The 26,824-nt window shown below is 38.0% G+C and overlaps 1 protein-coding gene and 1 pseudogene across 7 annotated transcripts in view; one reads left to right on the top strand and one right to left on the bottom strand.

Moving 5' to 3' along the window:
- The window catches only part of ERC2 (ELKS/RAB6-interacting/CAST family member 2), a 1,052,138-nt gene that overhangs the window by 678,799 nt on the left and 346,515 nt on the right, over window positions 1-26,824 (bottom strand). For all 7 annotated transcript variants that reach the window (XR_008381889.1, XM_053600429.1, XM_053600428.1 and 4 more), the window contains 2 exons: window positions 10,392-10,547; window positions 1,182-1,349 (listed from right to left, as the gene is read on the bottom strand). Coding sequence is in view for 6 of the 7 variants with exons in the window: in XM_053600429.1 (XP_053456404.1) it covers window positions 1,182-1,349; window positions 10,392-10,547 (324 nt within the window). In the remaining variant the exon portion in view is untranslated. The remainder of the gene's footprint in view (window positions 1-1,181; window positions 1,350-10,391; window positions 10,548-26,824) is intronic.
- LOC128592492 (60S ribosomal protein L21-like) lies at window positions 25,947-26,442 on the top strand (annotated as a pseudogene).

Below are 26,824 nucleotides of genomic sequence, written 5' to 3'. Positions count from 1 at the left end.
AAAATAAGACTGTGTCTTATTTTAAGGTGTGCTCCCGAAGATGCGCTAGGTCTTATTTTCAGGGGACGTCTTATCTTTCCTGTAAGTAGGTCTTATTTTCAGAGGATGTCTTATTTTTGGGGAAACAGGGCAATAGTCACTGTCTCCTTGTTGGCTTCTCTATAATAGCTACTTTAGAGGGCACAGGTGGTAGCCGAAAAGATTTTTAATGTTTCTCTGTAAATAACATCACCTGTTCAGAGTTTTTGCGATATCTCCCAGGCCCTGAATTCCAGTGAATTGATAGACCAAACCAGACTAAGAAACTGAGTCAACTGGTCTGGGACACACACACCCCACCTGCCACTGCATTCCAGTAATTGACCCATCCAGACAGTGGCCCATCCCAAGGACTGATGAGTCCACCCCCAAACCAGCCAATTAACAGACCCTGATTGCCTAATCCTCTGCCCACCAAACTGTCTTGAAAAATCCTGTTCCCCCAAATCTTGGGGAGACAGATTTGAGAAATCTCTCCCATCTCCCCGCTTAGCACTTTGCAGAATAAACTGTTTCTCTGCTGTAAACCCTGCTGTCTCTGGACAGTTGTTTTCTCTTGGGCAGTGAGGAGATGCACCTGGCTGGGCAGCAACAATTTCCTTTAAGAATCTCATACAATACCAACTTCAATGGTTTAAGAATCTTGAAAATTAAGGATACTCCTTAGCAAGAAACCCTTGGTACGACAAGTGCCAATAGGGTGCCCTATACAGATAAATGTACAGCAAAGTAAGGCACATAGCATCTAGATATTTTATGATTTTTGAGAAAATGAAATCATTCCAGATCCCATCCCTTATCTGTGGTTCCCAAATCCAAAAAATGGGGGGTAAAAATATCCAAATATGAAGCCAACTCTTGTGGTGTCGCCACCTGAAACAAACATATTAGAAGCTACTTGTACAGTTTTTATACTATTTTACTGCGAGATTTTTTTCTGAAAAAATATTCATGTGTTTGTGTACGGGGTGTTCTGTGGTGTCACAAAATCTATGACACATACAATGGAGCTCACCTTTCCAAAATCCAAGAAGTTCTGCATTCCAAAATACATTTGGCCCCAAGAGTTTGGAAAGCCATGAATTAGGACATTTTCTACCAATTCAGTGTCTCTGCTGTCCAGAATCCTGGACAGTGCTTACCTCAGTCTGAAGGATGGCAGCCCTCTGTTCTTTGGCAGTAAGCGACTCTTTAAGCACTTCAATGTGTTGCTTGCAATCTGAATTTTGATTGCTAAGAGTTTCAAGCTTTGTTTGTAAGGCAAGAAGTTCCGACTCCTTCTTTGAAAGTTCCTGCTTCAGCTGATCGATCTGCAAAACAACAGCATAATTGTAAGAAATTAGAAATGGCTGTTCCTAGCCTTCACATATGACAACTACTGATTTCTATTTTCAATAGCCAATGATCATTAATCCAATGGGTAAGGCATGAGTTTGCTTAAAGAGATAGCCAGGGTAATCATAGTCTGCGGGACCTGAGGGAACACATGTAAAGGTTGCTGTCAACATAGCAAATACAACAGAAAAGTCAGCAGATTTGCCAGCAGGTTACCCGACAAGGTTCACAGTGCAATGGAGGCTTCCTAGTGAAACCTACCCATCCAAGAAACCACCACGCCTATTACGGTCCTGATGAGGGTCAACAGGGCACTAACACAGGTAATTAACCCCAGACACAATTCCACAGTGCAAATGATTGTTCAAGGGTATCATCTGACAAAAGAGAATGCTCCCAAAACAAAGTAAGCATTGAGGATTTTGTTTGGCTTACATTAAATATTGAGAAGATACAAAAGAACATAAAATATACATAAGAAGTAAAGAAAAATGATAAAAGAAACATCCATCATTCAATTCACTAGAAAAAGATGGTTAAAATTTCCCATCACGTCCCATCTCTGACTCCATCTCTTTTCATTTGAGAATAATTACCACCCTGAATTTCATGTTTACCATTTCCTTAATTGCCTTTGAGGTTTACCATATATTTTTGCATCCATAAATAATATACTATTGGTGGGCAGTGCCTGTGGCTCAGTGAGTAGGGCGCCGGCCCCATATGCCGAGGGTGGCGGGTTCAGGCCCAGCCCCGGCCAAACGGCAACAAAAAAATAGCCGGGCATTGTGGCGGGCGCCTGTAGTCCCAGCTGCTCAGGAGGCTGAGGCAGGAGAATCACGTAAGCCCAAGAGTTAGAGGTTGCTGTGAGTCGTGTGATGCCACGGCACTCTACCCGAGGGCGGTACAGTGAGACTCTGTCTCTACAAAAAAAAAAAATAAATAAAAAAAAAAATAATATACTATTGGTTCTACATGTTATTAAGTTTTATTTGTGCCATCTACTTTTTTGGTCCCTTGCTTTTTTCTACTCAATCCTATGTCCTGGAGAGTAAGTCATGTTACTGTACGTGGACTTGATTCTTTTTCACCAGAGTATTTTATTATAAGACTATATCACAATTTATTTGTTCACTCTGCTGTGGAGAGACATTGGGTTGGCTCCTAAGCTGTTTACTATTATAAACAGTACTATTCTAAGCATTCTTGTACATGTAACCTGGTACACAACTATCTACCTGTCTGTAGATAGTTCAAATGCCTATCTACAAGTTAAATTGCGGGATCACATTGCATGTAAATCCTCAGTTTCACTAGATAAAACCAAAATGTTTTCCAAAGCAGCATATTAATTTGCATGATCACAGGCAGCTTTTAAGTATGTCTGTCACACTGCATCTTGATCCATGTCACCTGACATGAATTACAGTAGATGATCTTCAGAGATGACTTCCACTAATTCCTTTCTACTTGTACACAAACACTGCTCCACAACTATAGGTGGAATTTATGAAATAGGACAATTAAATTCACAAACTCATCCTAGAAAACTGCTATCTACCTCATTGCTGAAGATCACTATGGTCACCTTTGAAGTACTCCCCTTGGCCATCTGGTGACCACAGTGATCTTCAGCCATGAGGTATGCAGCACTGTTTCAGGATGAGTTCAAAGACTTCATTGTCAGAACTCGTACATGACAGCTATGATGGCCAGTCCAGAAAAAAGAGCGACAAAGTTGCTTTAAAGGGTGAACTAGGCACTGGTATCGGTGCATAGCTTTTCCACGGGCAGTACCGTGAAGGTCACTGTAGAGATATTCAGCAATGAGGTATGTAGCACTTTTTCTAGGATGAGTTTACAAACTTAATTGTCCAACCTCATATTTACCCTCCTCTTGAACCTGGGCTGGACTTTGACTTGTTCCTACTAACTGAATGCAGCAAAAGTATCGTACGTCTGCTTCATTTCTAGCCTTTAGAAGGACCAGCAGCTTCGACTTCTAGCCTCTAGCCACCATGTCAGACCTGCGACCGCCGCACTGTGAGGAAGCCCACACCAGACCCATGGAGAGGCCATGCAGAAAAACAGACAGGCACGGTAGTGATGGTGACCCCTTCGTCTTGCTCCAGGTCTTAAAGAGAAGGATTTCAATGTTTCATCATTAAATTTGATGTTTTTTATAGACACTTTTAGGTTTCACAGAATTTCCTTTTATTATAACTGTGCAAAAAGTTTTCTTAAATCATTGATAATATCAGACATTTTTTTCTGTATCTCATGATTTATCACCATCTTTTACCTTTAAAATATTATTGTAATGAATTATAATGGAACTTTTTAATATTAATCTTCCCTTGTATTACTATGAAAAAAACTCATTTAGTCACAATACACTATTTTGTATGTGTTACCGATTCAGCTTGCTAATATTTTGTCAGGGATTATTTTATAAGTAAGATTTGTTTCTAGGGGCGGCACCTGTGGCTCAGTCGGTAAGGCGCCGGCCCCATATGCCAAGGGTGGCAGGTTCAAACCCGGCCCCGGCTGAACTGCAACCAAAAAAATAGCCGGGCATTGTGGAGGGCGCCTGTAGTCCCAGCTACTCGGGAGGCTGAGGCAAGAGAATCGCTTAAGCCCAGGAGTTGGAGGTTGCTGTGAGCTGTGTGATGCCATGGCACTCTACCGAGGGCCATAAAGTGAGACTCTGTCTCTACAAAAAAAAAAAAAAAAAAGATTTGTTTCTAATCTGCCTCTTCTGTGCTGCCAAGTCCTTTGCAGGTTTTAGTATCAGTTTAGCCTTCCAAATGAGGTAGGGAATGTTCCTTCTTTTAATGTGTTCTGAAATGGTTTCTGTGAAATTGCAATTTTTTTTTCCATTAATGTTCATTAGAAATCACCAGCAAAACCATTCAGAGCTAGTATTTTCTCTTTCCAAAGAACATTACTTACTATATCCACTTTTAATGGTTATAGCAATAGTCATGTTTCTAATTAGTTGAGTCAGTGTTGATAAAATTTCCCCCCAAAAGACTTTTTCATTCCATCTAAATTTTCACATTTATTTGCAGGAAATTTTGGTTAAACCTACTCATATTTAATACCAATAGCATCTAGAATTACTTCTTTTTTATTCCTAATACTATTTATTTTTAACCTCTCTTTTTCTGGATAAATCTCATCAGAGGCATGTCAAGTTAAATAATCTAGTTAGAGAGTCAATTTTGTTTGTTTTGAATATGCAATTATATTTTCATTTCATTAACTTCCACTCTTATTTTTAATATTTTCTTCCTTCTACTTTCTTTGGGTTTATTCTCTCTTCTTTACATAATTTTTTTAATTGGATGCTTATATCACTGATTTTCAGCCTTTTTCCTTGCTTGTGTAAGTCTTCAGACTATAAGGCTTTATTTGGTTATCTTAGTGTTTTTTGCTTTTTTTTTTATCTCTCTTGTACTTTATTCATTATTTTCAATATCTTCTTTTATTTATTTAAATATATTGAATGTACTTATTTTATACTCTTTGTCTTATACTACCAATTCTGAAGTCTCTGACTTTTGGTTCGGCTATTTATTCTTTCTACTGGCTATTACTTATGGTGTCGTGTTTTTTTGCAAGTTTGGTGATTTTTTTTCTTTACTGTGTACTCATAATTTTTTAGACTTTATCTGTAGAAATACTAAGTTGAATATGTGGTCCTTCAGAGCACTGGCCTTTGCCAATACCTGGGGGCACTACCCACCCAGGACCCTTGGACACTACATTCCCTACTTAAAATGTTTAGATCCACAGGCTGAGCAGAGTAGACCTCATCTCTAAAACAAATAGCTAGGCACTGTGGCGGGTGCCTGTCATCCCAGCTACTTGGGAGGCTGAGGCAAGAGGCTTGAATTCAAGAGTTTGAGATTGCTGTGAGCTATGACGTTACAGGTACTCTACTGGGACATGACTCTGCCTCAAAAAAAAAATTTTTTTTTAAATCCTCTCACATAGCACATCCATGTAACAGCCAGGTGTGGTTATGGATTCTCAAAACTAGTTTTTTTACCTTTTACTTGACTCAGAGTTTTAAAATAGAAATTTTTCCCTGAAATCACCTAGTCTAAGTGAGGAGAGGGGTTGTGTGGTAAAGTCATTTGTAGTGTTTGCCTCTACACTAATTTTGCAGCTGTCTGGGATTCTTTATGTGGTGGTGGTAGTGGGGTTCCTATTAGAGTCCTTATCTTCAGTAGGCCCAGTCTTCTCTTTTCTCCAATGTCCTTGTGGCTAAAGCTCAAGTTCATCTGTTTAACAAATGTCAACAGGAATAAATAACCCATGCTCTACTTATCACATACGCTCCCTGCTACGGCTTAGCCTTGACCTTTGAGAGTCTTTCTAATTAGAGAGCTCAGTATATTTCTTTCAGCAATTTGTTTTCAGTAACAAAAACTGACACAAACAATAACCAAGCAACTGGCCACAACAGCTGGGCATGAACAGAGTGGTGTACTGAACAAAGAGCAAGACCCCCAGCTTCGGAAGGAGTCAGGTTGCACGACTTACTAGAAAGGTTGATATGGATGGAAATCTTATTCACAAAGAGAAGTCAGACCCCATCAGGGAACAAACACCTTTCATTTTGCTCGCCAAATCTAAAGGATTGGTAGTATCAGAGCAGAAAATGGTCTTGAAGGATTCTAAATACGCTTAAAGATTCACTGGGAAGAATCATGATTGCTCATCAATGTACCTGGGTATATGTGAACAAGAGACCACTGCTTGTGTGATTCATGAAACACATTATTTCTTTATAATGTAATGAATCATGACTCAGTGATCATTTTTACCTGGAACAAAATTAAGACCTCTCCCTCTCTCTCTCTCTCTCTCACACACACACACGGACACACACACACACATAGTAAGAATGGTGAATAAATATGAAGAGGGACAATCAGGATTAGGATTACCTGAAATGATCAATGAAATCACAATCTATTGTGATCAGCATTATCAGCATGCTTCTCAGTGGGAATGGCCCCTAGATCACATCCAGTTGTATCCAGCACAGTCTATAGTTGATTCCACATATGAAACTGATTTATCTGAAATCAAGGCTCAAAAAAACTTTCAACTCTAGGCACCTAAGCAAAGCTGATGTTTATAGTGAAAAAACCAATTTGCGCTAATTTCCACAAATACCAGAGTAGAGAGCTGGTATGTGAGTTTTGAGAGAGAAATTTTAATGAAATGAACTCCATCCACAAAAATGATGTTTAATTAGAAGGAAGAGCATAGCAGGTTCTACATAACCTAGTTGATTCCATAAAAATAGATTTACAATGATAAAACTATTTCAGTCTATAAATATTAAATAGGCAGTGGTTTTAAATAGCTTTCAGACTATCACTGCCATAAGGTAAATTTTAAATAAATATTTATGCTGACAATAACTGAAAAGGCTTTTCTAAGGGGAATATAGTTACAGGATAAAAAAAATCATATTCTTCCATAAAAATATGCCTTCTGCTTCTTTTACAGCCATAAACTCAATAAAAATGGAAAGTGATGCAATCGAACATACATGAGAACTGAGGCCAGGGAAGGTTTGTCTCTGCGATGGCCAGAAGAAAAGCCAATCGGAATTACATCACATGCTTTATATGAAGTCCATGTGGACATCAGGCACACTTCATCCTGTCTGAAAATTCTTCCCCCACTTACGTCTGCGACACAACCAACACCATGGAAAAAAAAAAACAAAACTCCACTCTGCCAAGGAAAACAGCTTCTTTTTCACTGCAGATATGGCTCTCATGTCTAGAAAGTGATATGCTTATTATCATGCAGTTTGGGTTACGAGGTTTGTAATCTGTCAGAGGTTTATAAGAAAATGTGTTACAAATTCAGAATAAAGGGGCAGATCTAAGACAGCAGAGTGGCGTCTCTGGCAAACACTGAAAACAGAGAAAGCAGCTAATATAGGAATACCGGGACCAGCAGATGAAAAATGTGTTAGACTAGGAACAAAGCCTTGTCCAGAAACGAGATGCCATCATTCTTTCCCTACCACGAAAACAATTATTTATATGATACATTGTATTTTCCAGGCTTAAGAGTGCTCCTAAAAGTAAGTCGTTCTTTCCATGGCCTCTCAGATTCAGTTTTCACAGTTCAATTCCTGTAAGTTTTGGAGTTCAGGTAGGAATGGGGGTTTCCAACAAGGGAGAGCTTCATAGATCAGGAGGTCTCCCAAAGTACTGGTTCTCAGGACAACATCCACGTGCCGGAAGACTTGCAAGGTGCCAGGATTTCTGTGGTGGAGGACTGTATCTTGTATCCCTGCCTTCACACAAGTTGAAATTCTAAAATTCTGCTTTTACATTTCTGAAACCCATCTTCTATCTTTCCAAAATGTTACATCATGGCTCTTCTTTGATATGATCTTTGTAAAAGCACTTTAGGTCTTTGGTGCCACTTAATTGAATCAGTGAGCTTTCCAGAGGCCACCCCAGTTCCAACCATCTGCCTGGAATGAAAATGAAGGTGTGTGCTCTTCTACGTAGTTTATTGAAATTACGTCCTTTCCCTCCAATGGAGTGCTTTATTCATTTTAATAATAATACACAAGCAGTATTCCCAGGCTTCTAAAAGGAATCGCATTCACCTCACAAAATAGGAAACTTTAGAAAAATGAGTAATGAAGTACAAGCAATAAATATTATCACTCAATCCAATAAGCACATTTTTAAATGAAGAAAATCTTAAAAAGTGACCCTCACTAGTACTTTTTAGCTAATGCCTATCCCTCTATAAGGAATATCTGCATGACATTATAAGAATTCATTTTTATTTGTATTTCTGAGAAATCCATTTTTCCCATTGGTCAGGTTGGTTAAATAGAACATTATTATTATAATTATTACATTCGGTTATACTTCTTCAATAATAATGTTTATAATTATTAGCTACTTTTTTGATACAGGCATTTTAACTATATTATTTAATCCTCATTTGATTCCTCTGAGCCACTTCTAAGGTTGGTGGTGTTACTCGCATTGTATAGGAGAGGAGAATTTGGTCAAGTGTGGGTCACTCCCTCAAGCCTGGCATCCACCAAGGGCAGGCTAGAGACTCGCAGGAGTCTCCTTCCATCTTCAGCCTGTGCTCTCTCCAATTCACTCCACTGCACTCCTCTTCCTTCTGAGCCAACTGCTCTTGGAACTGTTAAAAGTAACTAGCCATTAAAAGTTAAACCTAAGTCAAGGATTGATGGTCTCTCAGACAAATAGGGCTAATAAAGGTCATAACTTGGTGAGGACCATATAAATGTTTTATTCACTTGGACAGAGTCCGTGATAGAGGGCAGCATTTATAAATTTCATGACATTTTCAGCTAAAGAAGTGACTTGAACTATCTCCCACTGTTGAATGACAGAGTGGGGAGGAAAAGTTAAAGCCAAAACAATAATTTCCTCTAAACTTCTTAAGTTCATGCATATCTGTGTCTCTGGTCTTCATTTCCAGAGAGATACAGGCACTAGCTGAGGGTCACCTAAGTACTGTGCTGGCTGCACTGTATCTCAGCTTAACTCTCGGAGAGGGGGGGACTGCAAAAAAGAAACCAGAAGGGAGGACTGAGCAGGGAAACTCTTCTGCACTTCAGGCAGTACCTGAAAGGAAGTAGTTACATTCAAATCCACTAGAGGCAAGAGAATTGCTTCTACACAAGAGTTTAGGGTTGCTATGAGCTATGATGCCGCGGCACTCTACTGAGGGTGACAAAGTGAGACTTTATCTCAAAAATAAAAAATAAAAAAAATATGAACAGGGATATTTATGAGCAAATAGTAGAAAAAGAAGAAAAAAATTTAGTATGGTTATTATTTTCAGAAACAAAATGGTTTAAACAGAGGAATAAAAACATCTCAAAGTCTCAAAAGACTTACTTGAGGTTATTCATAAATTAAATAAATATGCACATGTAAAAATAATAGGTATTCATGTGATTGGTCTATTTATAATCCAAAGTTTAATTTTGAAAAATCCAAGCCAAAATCTTTAAAACTAACAATAGCAATACAAATTAATGCAGGAGGTTATTTAAAAATATTTTCTAAATACAGTACTACCTCCATAGTTGACCAACTCCCTACATTGACCACCTCCTTAAGTTGACCTAATTTTCATAGAATAGACATGTGTGTATCTATACAGTAGGCCTAGTTCCTTACGCTGACCACCTCCGTATGTTGACCTATTTGTTACAGTCACTTGGGCAATCAACTTACAGAGGGTTTATCACATTCTATAACAACAGATGATATAACAATAATAATAAAGTTATTGACAATGCTTGACATTTGTTGAATGCTTTCTAGAGATCAGACAATAGACTAACTGCTTTAAATGAGTAATCTCTGTGAATCATCAGAACAACCCAATAATGTGCTTTTCTTATCCCTTTTACTTGGATGAAGAAACTTAGGCTTAGAGATGTTGAATAATTTCAATAAATGGCAGCCATTGGGACTCAAAATCACTTATCTTAAACCCTATGCTAAAACTAAAATATCCCTAATTACACTTAAGTGAATTAAATTGGCTTGTAAGAGCAACATCTTTTGAGACAATCATCTTCTAGGTATAGGCAAGAAATATGGCAATGATAGCAAAAAAAAAAAAAAACTAGAAAAACCACAGGAGGAAACAAATTTATAACAATAGTGAAAATTTGGAAGACAGAAGACTATAAATATGTTAATCCTCAAAAAAAGGAACAACAAAAGATCTCATTAAAAAATCTAGAACCTCACTGGTAAGTAGAAATTCCACCTAAGGTTCTCCCCTTCCATTCTTCTTGGAATTTCTATTTCTGAACTAAAAAAATCTATATTTTTCTTTATTGTCCATATATTTCATGACATCACATAAAGCATATTATTGTGGGTATTTGGGAAAAGTATGTATGTAAATTATAACTTTCTAGTTACATCAAGAATATAAAAGTTTATAACCCTGGACCGCACCTTGGTCTTCATAAACTTGGAGTGACTTTTGTAAACCTCGATTTGTTTGATCTCCTCTTCACGGTCCTCGGTGTTCAGCACACCATTGGCTTTCAACATCTGGATCTCATCCTCAAGATCCCTTATGTTTCGCTCCAATGAAGCGATTTTTGTGTCCTGTTGGTAAAAAAGGAAAGAAACAATAAAAATCATCGAAACAGAATTTAAGAATAATTTGCTAGTGCTATCATACGTTATTAACTATAGTGGAGATATAGACCCAAATCCAGAACATTTTGTTTTTTACTTCTGAGGATCCTTTGTGATGTTTTGTTTAAACTCCTGATCAAGATCATATTTTTATCTAATATCTAGGAATCAATTGCCAAAGCAAAGGTGATACAAGTAATCTAAGGTGTTAAAAAAATAAAAACAAATCACCATGTATTGGACAGACTTTAATCTGGGGTATAGTTTACCAGTCTATATTTTTGAGTCGACGTATAAACACAAAAATGGTTTGTTCTTGTGCATACTCTATGGCTGATTTTATAAGGCACGCATGCTTGGAATTTGACTCTGAGAGAGAAGGAAATTCAAATCTACTGAAAGGGAAAAGGATCCTCATCTAAAATACAGACATAGTGAAATTAGATAACTGAATCTTGACTTAGGATGGCTGATACACTAAATATTGAAAATGTAGAGCAACTAGAAACAATATGACAATGTCATAATTTATTTGGTGAGCAGTCAGGTCCTTACATGACAAAAAATACGAATATCTTGCAGGACATTTCTAACCTATTGATTTACAGAACCAAAAAACTAGAAATATTACACTCAGGTGTGGAATTAATTGGGAAAAGAACAACCACACACAGACTTTGTAGACAAGGTAGAGTATATTAAAGCATAATAAGAAATGATGTGTTAGGAAGTAGGGAAGAGAGAGCTCTGAAAGGGGAACTCCCCCCCAAAAAAAGAACTAGTAATACTATGTACTTTCCTTAGGGACATAGTATGAGAATCAGATCAGTCTTTGGAAGGAAACACACTGAATGTTTGGCTGTAAGTTTTCTCACTGTCACACCTACCTGTCATTTTATTACACAGACTTAAGCAGCTTTATTAAATTTGTAACTGAATGTTAAATAAGCTGCTAATTTTTTTTATATTTTTACCAATTCATTTTTTTAAGAATCTAAAAGATTAAGAATCCCAAAAGTAAAGAAAATGAATGGTCTACTCTGTTTATAACTGACTTGTTTTTTAAAAAAGAAAAACCTTGCAACAAATACATATGTCTATCGTAACTTTGTGGCTGTTGTCTATTTCATTTGCAGTGGGTATATCTCACGTGGAAATAGAATAATCATTATTATCCTTAACACTGTCATTATGTTAATAGAAGCAGCAGCAACAACTACCTTTTTAGCTCTATTATATCCCAAGAACCAAGTGCTCTAAGTGCTATAGGCACTTGTAATTCTCAGAAAAAAAAACCCTGAGAAGATAAAAATTCTGAAACTTTCATGATTTTTCTGAAATGTTACATTCTATAGTATTTCATTTTCCTTTAAAATAATACGTATTGTAGTTTTTCTAATTACAAAAGCAATATTCTTTAAATTTACAAAAAGTGGGGGAAATCTCTAATTCTATGATCAGGGATAATCACCATTAATGTTTTTATAAACATTCTGCCAGTATTTTTCTATTTAGAAGTAATATCTGGAAATCTCGTATACCACCAGTTTTAACTAAAAGGGAGTATTGTGGACTGAATGTTGTATTCCCCCAAAATTCATATATTAAAGCCCTAATCCCCAATGTGATATAGTATAGTATTCAGGGATGGGGTATTTGAGTGGTAATTAGGATTAGATGAAGTTATGAGGGTGGGGCCCTCATGATGGGATTAGTGCTCTTAAGAGACAGGGAGCTTGGTCTCTCTCTTTCTCTTTACCACTAAGGACACAAGGAAAAAGCAACCATCTCTTTACCTTATAAACATGAACAATATAACCTAATTGTATGTACCTTTATATTAATCCAAAATGAGAGGAAGGAAGGGAGGGAGGGATGGAAGGAGGGAAGAAGAGAGTGTGGGAAGGGAGGAAAGGCAGCCATCTACAAGCCAGGAAGCCAGCCTTCACTAGAACCCAACCAAGTTGGAATCTTGATCTCAAACTTCCCAACTCCAGCTTTGTTTAAGCCACCCCATCTATGGCATTTTGTTAAGGCACCCCAAGTTCAGGAACACGAGGAGTCATACTTCATGACTCATTTGAGTTCTGAGGTATGAGAATTCCATGGATAACAAGAGAAGCAACAGTAAAAAGAACTTCTAAAAGTTTATAACAGACTTCTCAAAATAAATAAGAGTCATTGTAAATTAACATGCTTTGGACTATATATATCAAGGTCTGACAAGTTCATGAACTTGCCACCATGCTCAGAACCGATGAAAACATTGCAAAAATTCATCAGATTGTGCATCAAAATCATTGGCTTGCTTTGAAAAACAAAGCAGCCCAAATAAACATGGATAGAGAAACAGGAAAATCTTAATGAAAAATCTTGGCATGAGAGAGGTGTGTGCAAAAATGGGCTCTTGCATCCCAGCACCACACCTGTTCACCTGGCACTGTCTATGAGGTAGTTTTTAGTCAGTAAATAAAATAACTGTATTGGAACACCCTCTCTACTCACCTGATCTGCCCCCCAATGACTTTTTATTTAAGCCAAAGATAAAAAAAAAAAAATTGAAAGGAAGACATTTTAATGACATTCAGGAAATCAAGGGTAATACAATGACATTCCAGAAAAAGAGTTCTAAGATAGCTTTGAAGGGTGAACTAGGCCCTGGCATCAGTGCATAGCTTCCCACAAGGAGAACTTCAAAGGCGACTGTAGTGATATTCAGCAATGAAATACGTAACACTTTTTCTAGGATGAGTTTGCAAACTTAATTGTCAGAACTTGTATGCTCCTTGAAGAAAAATTAAAAAGCTATATGATAATTATGATTATTCCCAATCCCATCACCCAGATGTACCCATTACTAACATTTTTTCTTTCTTCCTATGAAAGCCTTAAGATTACATGTTTACCTTAAGACATATAAAAATATATCTATTACAACTCTAATCAATATGAAGTAGATGTCTTCTCTCTATAGAGATACAAATTGGCCACAGCCACAGATGGGATTTATAAACATCTAAGTGCAACCTTTAAGAGTTTACAAATACCTAAGTACAATCTGTATAAATTTAAGTATAGGTTAAGTGTAAAGAGAAGGGCTAACATCCCTGTTTTTCCTATGTAAAATCGTCTGGGATTTCAGATCCAAATCTCAAGACCACATTAATATGTATATATGTGTACCTATATGTATATATTTGTACACATCTGTGTGTGACTGTGTATGTGTCACAATACATGATATAGTCTTCACATCTTAGACCTTAATTTTTTTATAGCATCTGGCATAATTTCAGGTCTCAATCATGTAGACAGGAGAAGCGGCTTTCTTATAAACCCTCAGTTTTCTACACAGTCAACTGCTGAGGCTTTAAGTGAGCAATGATCACAGCTGCCAAATTCTCAAAGGCTTAGAAGGAATGTTTCACTACTAGACCCAGAAGAATCCCATATTGCTAAAGAAAGATCAGAATCGAGATAAGATAGAAAGTCTCTTAGTACAGCAAAGTTAAAATTTCATCAAATGGTGAAAGTGTCTTAGCACATCTGAGTTAAAATTTCATCAAATGGTGAAGCACAGTATGAAAATATTTTTCACTTTTACTAATTGTCTTAAATTAACGAACACCTTTTCTTCACAGTGTTTCTTTTAACCTTTAGCTACAGGTTTTCCAAAACCAAAAGAAAAGGGGGAAAAATGGTATTGTGGGAAGCACTTTAATAAGGACCTATTTGTTCTGTCCTTACTTATATTTCTGTTCTTACATAAGAAGCCAACTTCTGAAATGATAAGCATAGAAAAAAGCAGAGTATCATCAGGGCCTACAGACAAGAACAGATACAAAAATACAGGAAATGGCCAGGCGTGATCGCTCACACCTGTAATCCCAGCACTCTGGGAGGCTGAGGTGGGTGGATGACTTGAGTTCGAGACCAGCCTGAGCAAGAATGAGACCCCATCTCTACTAAAAATAGAAAAAATTAGCCAGGTCGGTGGTACACACCTGTAGTCCCAGATACTCACAGGGCTAAAGCAAGAAAATAGCCTGAGCCCAGGAGTTTCAGGTTGCTGTGAGCTATGATGCCACATACTCTACCAAGAGTGACAGAGTGAGACTCTGCCTCACAAAAAACAAACAAACAAAAAAAAAAAACAGAAGATATTTGAAATCCTGAGCCTGAGAAGACTGAGGAAATATAAGCATGAAAATCAAAGTTCATCGCTTGTCAATGCCCCAGTTTGAAGAATTTTCTTTTTCAAAAATCTCTAAATCTAAGATAAATGGCCAAAAACATATACTACTGTATTTAAGGAGGACTATGGAAGTCCGTATCAAAGCCTGACATGGCTGATGGTGGTGTCCAGCTATTGTGGACTAAGTGTACAGGCTCAGTAACTCTAAGCCCCAGTCCAGAATAAAGAGAAAAAACTGAAGTGAAAACATAATGTTGTAATGTCCTGAAAAGTATGTAGTCTTAGAAAGTAGAGCAGCATTTTACTCTCTAATTGTGAAACTGTTTTCTTCCCCCAAACATTTTTACATGTTATTTATAACTGATAGTTTAAAACAATTTATGCAGTGATTTTTAAACACATGTCTCTATATTTCACAAGTAAATACGCTCTAGAAGCTGGTAATTTGGGGCCCTCCTTAGAAATGAAGAAAGTGAAACACAATAATAGGGTAGTTTTTCCCAAAGTTCACAGAACTCAAATGCTCCCTTACTTAAAAGGGGAGGGTTGTAGGGTCACATAAGTCTGTGGGGGTTAGTCCTACAGCAAATATTTTATTTAATATTAAGTTTAATTCTATTTAATTTTATTTATCCCAGTATTACTATCTATAACATTAATTCTTAGAAAAAAATAGGGTGTTAAGTTCTAGGCTAGCTTACCAAAATGAAGAGGCAAAACAATGATCTGGATTCTTCAAGGCAAAACTTACCACACAATTACCCTCACTTTAAAATAAGCAGGGTTTTAAATATCCAGAACACCTGTTAGCTTCCCTCCCTCAAAAGTAGTCTACTGAGCACCTGCTCTTAGCCCAGTACTTACAATGACATCATTGAAAGAACAGATAAGGACTCCCATCCTCTCAGAACTCACTACCCCAAGTTCCAGGTGACAAACAGACTTGAGATAGGAAACTATAAAATTGTCTTGTTTTTACACTATATTTTGGTAATAGACTGTAAGAATATTGAAAAACATGGGGGGGGGGGCCAATACCTAAAATATGTTTGTTTTAGTCCCTGTTTTAAAAAAACTATCTTTTTTACTCTTTCCACTCATTCATAAAATAATACTTATAAAATTTATGAATTGTAGATCATAACTCCTATAAGAAAATTTATAACCAAGACTATTTATATCTATCATCCAAAAGATGCAAAATAGGTATTCAACAGGCAACTAATAAATAAAGCACTGGAACTGAACCCCTAGCAGCCATTTACCCATTGGACTCACCTTTCTAATCTTTAAACCAGCCAAAAATAGTGGCACTAGCTCATGAGGGCAATGTTGATAGCAGTGAGGGTGAAAGTTGAGTGGGAAGACTGAAATAAGTGATTTTCTGCCTTCTCTCTTTCTCTTTTTTAAAAATTATCTCTGGATTTTTCTGAAACAGGTATGCTATAGATTGACAATAAACTCAAGACACAATGAGTTCTCTCATTAATTCATTCAGCAAATACATATTGGGCACCTACTGGGTACCAGTCACTTTGCCAGGTGTGTGAGACAAGGTAGGTCTCAACAAGATTCCCAGGCATCCTTCTCTCTCACACACAAAGTCTATCTCAAGCACGGCCACAGATCAGCAGCCTTGACATCACTCGGGGGTCTATTCCAACATGTAGGATCTCAGATCTCAGTCTGGAACTACTGAATCAGAATCTTCATTTTCACAAGGTCCTTGGGTGATACAGGTGTTCTAAATGACTGCAGGTGTCCAGAAGACACAAGGGACAAAATTGACCAATGCAGAAGAGACCAGGGCAACCGTACTGGCCAAGTACATTTAGAAAAATAAGAGCCTTCTTTCAAGGGCCACCAATTTGGCATAAGAGGACAGCAATGCCAGGAGAACTTTCTGGAGTATCTTTGCCAGTCAGAATGCCAAAATTACTCTTTTTGTGTTTGTCAAACATTATGTTCCCCTTAAGGAGAAAGAAACAATTTCAATTCCTCTCTAGGAACTGTGAACACTGAGTGGGCAGAACATGAAAAAAAGCAGTATCATTTAGTCACAAAAAGTAATAATTATGTTATTGCTGAGTGTCACAATGTGCTTTCCTTTCAAATATAATAAGAATTACTGGTTTCATTTTAATATTGGGCCAAGAAAAAAATATAGTTTTTGCAGAGCACAGAATTCACCATGATCACATATCGCTCTACGGACATTGATCAACAAGCTTAAAGCCAATTCAGTTTAAAGACAATGTGAGCCAATGTTCAGGAAACATCCTTACATAATTATATTACACTTTATTTAGAATAAAATTCTAAACCATTATTACCGAATACCACAGAGGTTCTTAAAGGCCTAACTTTTGAAAATCATCTAGTCATAGCTACAAATATAGCTGAGAGGCCCTGGACCATAGGTTGAGTGCTGTTCTGTCTTGGTGGGGGGGTTGCTGTGAGGGATTGCTGTGGTTGTATGAACCCACATTAGGCACTCCGGGTATAAGTCAACTTAGGCCTAAACCACAGTAGGAGAAAAAACAAATACCAAAAAATCAAAAATTCATTTGTGGGCCTTATCGAACTACAAAAGATGATAAACTGGATTAGAAGACAGAAGACACACTGCACTTCGATGGTGGGGGTGCTTCTGGGTTTTTCTGCACAGATGGTATGTCATTGCCTATGGCAAACTGTACAAGCACAGAAATAGATTGGACTAGGTCAAATTAAAAGCATTCGTGTGCTTTTATCTATCTTTTCCTGGTCTAATTTGTCTACTTCTGACTCATTCTTCATGAAACCCTGGGCTGTAGGAAGGGCTGTACCTTTCCTATAGTCCTGCCTGTGCATGGTACTAATGACCCACCAGCAGAAGATGTGTCTCTAGTGGTCCTTACTAGATGCTATGTGACCTCTGAAGTTTTGGTCTCCATGTATGAAGTTATTCTTGTTGCTAAAGGACTCAACTCTAATAACAACAACAAAAAAGAACAAGACAGGGCGGCGCCTGTGGCTCAGTCAGTAGGGCGCCGGCCCCATATACCGAGGGTGACGGGTTCAAGCCCAGCCCCGGCCAAACTGCAACCAAAAAATAGCCAGGCGTTGTGGTGGGCGCCTGTAGTCCCAGCTACTCGGAATGCTGAGGCAAGAGAATCGCTTAAGCCCAGGAGTTGGAGGTGGTTGTGAGCTGTGTGAGGCCACGGCACTCTACCAAGGGCCATAAAGTGAGACGAGACTCTGTCTCTACAAAAAAAAAAAAAAAAAAAAGAACAAGACAGATTGAGTAGAAAGGAAAAAAATCTGACCTTTAGGCAATCACAAACCTGGATACAAATCTGAGTTTAGGCTTTTACATTTTGGGGCAGGATGCTAAACCTCTCTGAAATAAGACTGTGCTCATGATCATGTGACGAAAATTGAAAGTAATGTATAATGCATGCAAAGTACCTCTCAGGGAACCTCAAAAGAGCAAAGGTTGCCATTATTATCATAAACTCACAGCAAAGTAGTAAGGCTCTACTAATTCCCCACTTCTGTTAGGTAAACAAGTACAAGACAGTAGCTTCCATTTTTTATTCCATGCTGTTTAAGCTTTGTCAGCATGTTCCTAACCTTGCTAATCCTATAACTTAAGGTTGTTAGGAGAATTAAATCAATGGCAGTATGTAAATCTTCCAAAAAAAATAGCTAACACAGAGTAGGTGTTCAATAAGAGTTACCTTCCCTTTCATTTCTATCTATAGCATATATCTATTACTTTTTTTTTGTAATAGACACGTGTTCAGCTTCTTATCCTTTTGGGAAGTGCATTTCCCCCAACATCCATTTGATTTTACAGGAGTTTTTAATTGTGTGGCTCTATCCAGAGGCAAGTATTATACCATGCATCCTCCAAACACAGTGATTGGTCCAGGAGTAAACATACCACTCTAGAAAGGCCAGTCAGAGTTGTTTTAAGGGACTGACAAAATAACAAGGGTAGAAAAACTTCCTTACTCTCTTTCCAAAAGTAAGAGAAATGTGCCCCTGTGGCTAACTGTGGCCTTCTTTGCTACCATGTATCAAGAACCTGCATGAATGATTGGGTCCTTATGAGATCATTTGAACACCTAGATGATCTGACTCACACCCCAGAATACCAAAATACAAGAGCAAAATTTCTGTATACACTTATAACAGAAAAGTACGATGCACAAGCAATAGTATGAAAGACAACACAAAAATATATATAATATTCTATAAGTCTACCAACAGAGAAATCAAAATTTGCTAAGACCACCATAGCACAGTCAAAAAATCTCCCAAAAAGTACAGGAGCCTAATGTGGAGTTTGAAGACAAGTATGATTATCATGGAGAAGATTAAATTCTTTCCAGCCAGAAGTAATAATATACACAAAAATTAGGAATACGCAGTATGATTTCCAGCATATAATATTTAATAAATGTAAATTGAAAGATAAGAGAATAAGTCTGGAGTATATATTAAGGAAGGATAGGAAGTCAGCCTGATTAAACACTATAGATCATGATTAGTTGCAGAGGAGTTGGAAATGAAAGGAAAGTGAGGCAGAATGACAACTAGGCTTCAGAATCAGGCCAGGAGTTTATACATGAGTCTGACTGAGAGACATTTATAAGCTAGTAAACAAGAGGGCAGTAAAATAATCTTTGGACAGTTAATTATAAACACAGGAGCCAAAATGGAAGTTGAGACTGTAGAGATAATGAAATCATCAGTCTAGCGGTGAAAGAATTCTCAAACATGGTTAAGAATCAAGGATAAAGGAGATGGTGGAATTGTGTCCCTAATTAGCCTCTCATCTTGGCTGTTATGGTGTATACAAAGGCTACTAACTGTGGACATTGATTTTGACATTGCTGAGACATTGCTGTATGTTTTGATCACTTCCAGAGTCCTGTGGTTGAGTCTTTGGGGTTCTCAAAGTATAAGATCATATCATCAATAAAGAGGGAAAGTTTGACCTCCTCTGCTCCCATCTGGATTTCCTTTATTTCCTTGTCTTGCCTAATTGCACTACGTTGAATAGTCGTGGCAAAAGAGGACAACCTTGTCTGGTTCCAGTTCTAAGTGGAAAAGCTTTCAGTTTTACTCCATTCAGTAAAATATTAGCTATGGCTTTGTCAGCTAATATTGATCAGTTCAAGAAATGTGCCACCTATGCCTATACTCTTCAGTGTTCTAATTAGAAAAGGATGCTGGATTTTATCAAATGCTTTTTCTGTTTCTATTGAGAGGATGATATGGTCTTTGTTTTTGCTTCTGTTGATATGGTAAATAACGTTTATGGACTTGCATATGTTAAACCAGCCTTGCATCCCTGGGATGAAACTTACTTGATCATGATGTATGACTTTTTTTATGATAAGCTGTAATCTGTTGGCTAGGATTTTATTGAGAATTTTTGCATCTATAGTCATTAGTGAAATTGGTCTGAAGTTCTCCTTTTTAGTTAGGACTTTTCCTAGTTTTGGTATCAGGGTGATGTTTCCTTCATAGAATGTGTTGGGAAAGATTCCTTCTTCAATTTTTTGGAATAATTCCTGCAGTATGGGAATAAGCTTTTCTTTGAAGGTTTGATAGAATTCTGGTGTGAAGCCATCTGAACCAGGGCATTTTTTTTGTTGGGGGATTTTTTATTGTTTCTTTGATCTCAGTGTTTGAAATTGGTCTGTTCAGAACTATTTCTTCCTGGCTAAGTCTAGGGACAGGCTATGATTTCAAATATTGATCCGTTTCCTTCACATTGTCAAATTTCTAGGCATAAAGTTTCTTGTAGTATTCAGAGATAATCTCTTGTATCTCTGTGGCATCAGTTATTATTTCCCCTTTATCATTTCTAATTGAGGTTACTAGAGATTTTACTTTTCTATTTCTAGTTATTCTGGCCAAAGGTTTATCTATTTTATTTCTTTTTTCAAAAAACCAACTCCTTGTTTCATTAATTTTCTGAATGATTCTTTTGTTTTCAATTACATTAATCTCTGAATTGCTCATACAAATTAAGGTCTGTTTCAAGAATCTGGAAGCATTTAAGTTGGGTGCATATATATTTAGAATTGAAATGTCTTCCGGTTGTACTTTTCCCTTGACCAATATGAAGTGTCCATCTTTGTCTTTTTTGACTTTAGTTGCTTTAAATACACTTGCATCTGAAAAATCAACATTGTTAAAATGTCTACACTCCCCAAAGCAATCTACAAATTCAATGCCATCCCTCTTAAAATACCAACATTATACTTTCAAACTTGGAAGAAATGATTCTTCATTTTTTATAGAACCATAAAAAAAAAACCATATAGCTAAAGCAGTTCTTAGTAATAAAAACACAGCTGGGAGCATCAGCATACTAGACTTTAGGCTATACTACAAGGCCATAGTGATCAAAATAGCATGGCAATGACACAAAATTAGAGACATAGACATTTGGAATCGAATAGAAAACCAGGAAATGAAACTAGCACCTTATAGCCACCTAAACTTTGATAAACCAAACAAGAACATACACTAGGAGACAGAATCCCTATTCAATAAATGGTAGAAGAACTGGGAGAACTGTATATCCACATATAGAAGACTCAAAATGGACCTGCACCTTTCTCCACTAACAAAAATTGATTCAAGATGGATAAAAGACCTAAATTTAAGGCATGAAATGGTAAAAATCCTCAAAGAAAGCATAGAAAAAAAAAACACTTAAAGATATCAGCCTGGGGAAAGACTTTATGAAGAAGACATCTGTGGCAATTGCAACAATAAAAATAAACAAATTAAACTGAAAAGCTTCTATACAGCTAAGGAGACAACAACCAAAGCAAATAGACAACCTACACAATGGGAAAGGATATTTGCATATTTTGAATCAGACAAAAGCTTGATAACTAGGATCTATAGAGAACTCAAATTAATCCACATGAAAAAAGCCAATAATCCCATATATCAATGGGCAAGAGACATGAATAGAACCTTCTCTAAGCAAGACAGTTGAATGGCTAGCAAACATATGAAAAAATGCTCATCATCGCTAATTATTAGAGAAATGTACATCAAAACCACCCTGAGATATCATCTAACCCCAGCGAGAATGGCCTACATCACAAAATCTCAAAACTGCAGATGCTGGCGTGGATGTGGAGAGAAGGGAACACTTTTAAACTGCTGGTGGGACTGCAAACTTAATACAACCTTTTTGGAAGGAAGTATGGAGAACCCTCAAAGAACTCAAGCTAGACCTCCCATTTGATCCTGCAATCCCATTACTGGGCATCTACCCAGAAGGAAAAAAATCCTTTTACCTTAAGGCCACTTTCACTAGAGTGTTTATTGCAGCTCAATTTACAATCACCAAAATGTGGAAAGAGCCTAAATGCCCACCAGGAATGGATTAGCAAGCTGTGGTATATGTACACCAGGGAATACTATTCAGCCATTAAAAAAGATGGAGACTTTACATCCTTTGTATTAACCTGGATGGAAGTGGAAGACATTATTCTTAGTAAAGCATCACAAGAATGGAGAAGCATGAATCCTATGTACTCATTTTGATATGAGGACAATAAATGACCTAGTACATGGTGGGGGGGTGGGGGCAGGGAAGAGCAGAAAGAGCAAAAGGAGTGAGGGTGGTGGGAGAAGGAAGGAAGAGTAAAAAGAGGGAAGGAGGGAGGGGAGTGGGGATCTCGGTGTGTGATACACCCTTTGGGGGCAAGACACAATTATAAAAGGGACTTTACCTAACAAATGCAATCAGTGTTACCTGGTTTCTTGTACCCTCAATGAATCCCCACAATAAAAACAATTAAAGAAAAAAAAAGAAAGAAGAATATGGTGAAAGAAATCAACAAAACAAAAAGGGGTAAAAAAATCATGGAAATTATGGGCAAGTTCCAGGAAATAAGAGAGTGAATAGTTTCAAGTAGGAAGGGCAGTCAAAGAAAGATATGAAAAGACCAAGACTAAGAGAAAAGTTAAGATGTCATTGCTGACATGAGAGCAGTTTCAATGGAGTTGTGTTATTGTACCTAGAAACTGAACTCCCCCTTCCACCTTGTTTTAAGTTCCAGGGAGTCAGGAGTGTTTGCCAAGCCACTGGACAACCAGGATGGAACAGAGCCAGAAACAGAACAGACAGTCCCTGGAGCACTGGGACCAAGTCTGGGAAGTCCCTGCAGGACAAGAGATTAACTCTTTGGTTGCTAAATTTGGGGGATCCCAAGGAAAGGCTAGAGTTGGTGGGGGTGGGGTATACTCTGAGGGTTTGGGATAACTGTGGAAATTTTTCAATATCTTAACCACCAGGGTAGCTGTACCTGTGCCTCTCAGTTAAGTATGAGGCCTGCATTAAAAAAAAAAAAAAAAGCTCCAATTAATATGGAGAGTGTTCACCATCCCCAATGCATGCAGAGGAGCACTGGCCAATCGAAAACCATTTGTGTGTGCCTGTGATGACATGCACTAAGACAAAGTCTCCCCAGTGCCCGTCTGAGAACTAACTGCATCAGAACCATCTACAAAGTAACTAAAAACAATCCATGATTTGGTTTTACTCCGGGCATTCTCTTTGGGGTTGGGGTGGGGGGATCACAAAAATCTGCATTTATTTGTAAGTTCCTCAGCTTGGGGAAAAAAATACTGCCTAAACATAACAAAAGACTTCTTTTGTGCACAATCACTGTGCTAGCAAAATCTCATATAATCTTCCCCATAACACTTTGAATTAAGGACTTAATTTTAATCATTTAACAAGTCAGGAGACCTACAGATGGTAAATAACATGTCCAAGCTTTCCCCTTTAGTAAACTGGAATGGTTCCCTCAACAGATAGCCTTCCCTTGAATAGGAGTGGGAAGGCTACCTATTGGGACCTTGCTGTTCACAGGCCAACCTTAGGAGGGACTGGCTTCAGAGAATGTGTGTCATTCTGGTTCTTTCTTGCACATAGTATGTTTAGCCTCTAAAGATCACAGACGAAAGTCAAAAGAAAGGAGTAAAGAGGTTGGGAGAAAGGAAAGGGAGGAAAAATATTTCAGAAACTGCTTCCAGATGAGTGGCTAGTCCTTCCGTGTGTGCAGCTCTGTGCCCCACACCCCCCAAGGAAGAATTGGATGTCATCCTTCATGTACATCTAAACACAAAGAGGGTTTGAATTTCAGCTGCTCATCCTCTTGAGAACACCAGCAATTCAGAGAAACACAACTTTGCAACACAGTTATCCATTTCAGGGAATCTAAAAGATGGACATCTGACCGCTCTATTTCCCTTCCAATGCTCTTTAGGAAAAGAGTGGATGAAGCAGCTTTCCTAACTGGCCTCCTCGTAATGAACTCACTCACTCTCAATTTTAGTGTCCCCCTCCCACACCCCCTGCCTGTTGGGTTTGGGGTGTCCTTCTTAGGATCTTCAAAATATATCAAAAATCCTTCTGTGTTCAACCAGTTTGTCTCATGGGAAAAAAAGCAACAGGCAGCAGTGGAATTCAGGCCACACCAAGTCACCAGCGTGGCCTGATGGATGTGGAAACTGGACCGGGCCTTAGGGATGAGGCATGTGACAGCTGGTACACTGTCATTACTGAAACTTGAAAGGGGAGGTTCATATGAGGCCTGTGGTTGACTTCTCAACCCTGCTGGCAGGGGCGCATGCCAGTAAGGAAATTGCAATCCCTAAATAAACAATAGACTCAGAACCTGAGCACCAGCAAGGGAGAGGGCAGGGGCTGCTGGCCTGCACAGGGCTGGCCAAGACAGAGCAAATGAAAGTAAGACTTCAACTTGGCAAGAATGTTATGTCACTCAGCCCCAGCCTGCTAAAAAAACAAAAACAAACAAACAAACAAGAATGTCAGTCAATTCAGACAGCCCAGGAGGGCCCTTTGAGAATTAGAATTGCTGGTCACCAAGGCTCCAGACTTGGTAGGATTGTTAAAGCAGGGCAGTTAGTTCCTTATGTTCAACTAGCTCTATACTTACTTAAAGATGTTAATATTGTTTTTTCTATTACCAAATGGATGGACTGAACAGTGCTATTGAATTTACACATACCATTTATAGATATAGTTAAATTACAATAAAATTCAACATAAAAAAAAAAAAAGCAGGGCATTTAATCCATTCCCTTTATTTGCGAAATGGAAAGAGGGAGAGCCAGAGAGGACAAGTGACTTGCCAAATGCTCAATAGCCAGGAAGTTAAGTCCCTAGGTCAGCAGTTCTCAACCTGTAGGTCACGATCCACAGGAATAGTATTAAAGGCTCACGGCATTAGGAAGGTTGAAAATCACAGACCTCATGGGCCTCATTTTTTCTCCATTGGTTTCTCCTTTCAAAAATGTTTTTTGAAAAAGTCTTTTCAACATGCAAACTACGTGTGTATTCAGAGCTAAAACTCTCTGCCTGAAGTAAGCTTATTTCATTCTTTGTATCTGTGAGCCAAAGGAAAATGTACCTGGGTTCAACTGACGCTGGTGGCATTGTTCAAATGCACCACCGCTTTTGTACAGGTAAAACCCAACTTCTAGACTAAAAGGGAAGGGGATGAAGAAGCAAAGTATTCTCTGTTCATCTATTTTTTGTTTGTTGGTTTTGTTTTGTTTTTTCCTCTATGTTGCCAGGCTGTAGTGCAGTGGCTATTCACGGGTGTGATCACTGAACACCACAGCCTCAAACGTCTGCCTCAAGCGATCTTCCTGCCTCAGCCTCACAAGTAGCTGGGACTACAGACTCTGCTACCACTCCTGGTTACTTGAGCATTCCTTATGTGCCAGGATTTCCCCATGCCTTAGTCTATTTTAATCCCCACTACAATCCTATACAGGTTCATGGACCCATTTCACAGATGGGAAAGCTGGAGCATAGAAAACAGTAAGAAGCAGAGCCAGATTCTCAGTTTCTATAAATAACCTAACCTTCTACCCTGGGGAGCCTTGCCTGCCCAGCAAAAGAGAACAGGAATTTTTAAAAATGTATATCTTTAAGCTTTTTGATGATGGGTTTTCTTTAAACAAACTTGTTGCTGTTTTGCCTACATAATAATTCCTGATCATTCCTATATAACAAATGCACATTTTGAAAACACAAAAATTGGAGGAGAGGAATCCTTCATAATCTCCTTATCCAAAATAAACATTGCTTTTTGGCTGGAGATGCCATCTTCCAGTAATTCACCAAAATGACAAACACAAAGGGAAAGAGGAGAGGCACCCGATACATGTTCTCTAGGCCTTTTAGAAAACATGGAGTTGTTCCTTTGGCCACATACATGAGAATCTACAAGAAAGGTGATATTGTAGACATCAAGGGAATGGGTACTGTTCAAAAAGGCATGCCACACAAATGTTACCCTGGCAAAACTGGAAGAGTCCACAATGTTGACTAGCAGGCTGTTGGCATTGTTGTAAATAAACAAGGGCAAGATTCTTACAAAGAGGATTAATGTTCATATTGAGCATATTAAGCACTCTAAGAGCTGAGATAGCTTCCTGAAATACCTGAAGGAAAATGATCAGAAAAAGAAGGAAGCCAAAGAGAAAGGTACCTGGGTTCAACTGAAGCGCCAGCCTGCGCCACCCAGAAAAGCCCACTTTGTGAGAACCAACAGAAAGGAGCCTGAGCTCCTGGAACCCATTCCCTATGAATTCATGGCATAATAGGTGTATAGCAGAGCATACAGGATAACCAACAGATCCCATGTAAAAGTGACATAAAGTGCTAGAACCTATTCCCCATGAATTCATGGCATAGTAGTCATACAAAGCTTTGTCACATTCAATGGCAAAGTGCCTCCCTGAGGTACTAGAAACTTTTCCCTATGAATTCATGGCATAATAGGTATTAAAAATAAAAGACCACTACTACTGTAAAAATGTTTCTCATCACTGATTAAAAGTGTGGTATTCTTTTCCCCAAGGAAGTATTAAAGCAAATTTTAATAGTGTCCTTAAAAAAAAAAAAGTCAACATTTTGGTACATTTTCCCCCAGGCTATTATTCCACATTAATAAGCAATGACCTCTTTATATATTAAGAATAG

The sequence above is a fragment of the Nycticebus coucang genome, chromosome 8 (assembly GCF_027406575.1).
Source record: "Nycticebus coucang isolate mNycCou1 chromosome 8, mNycCou1.pri, whole genome shotgun sequence".
NCBI classification, from domain to species: Eukaryota; Metazoa; Chordata; class Mammalia; order Primates; family Lorisidae; genus Nycticebus; species Nycticebus coucang.
Note: the sequence above shows the minus strand (reverse complement) of the source record. Positions and strands in the feature narration are given on the sequence as shown.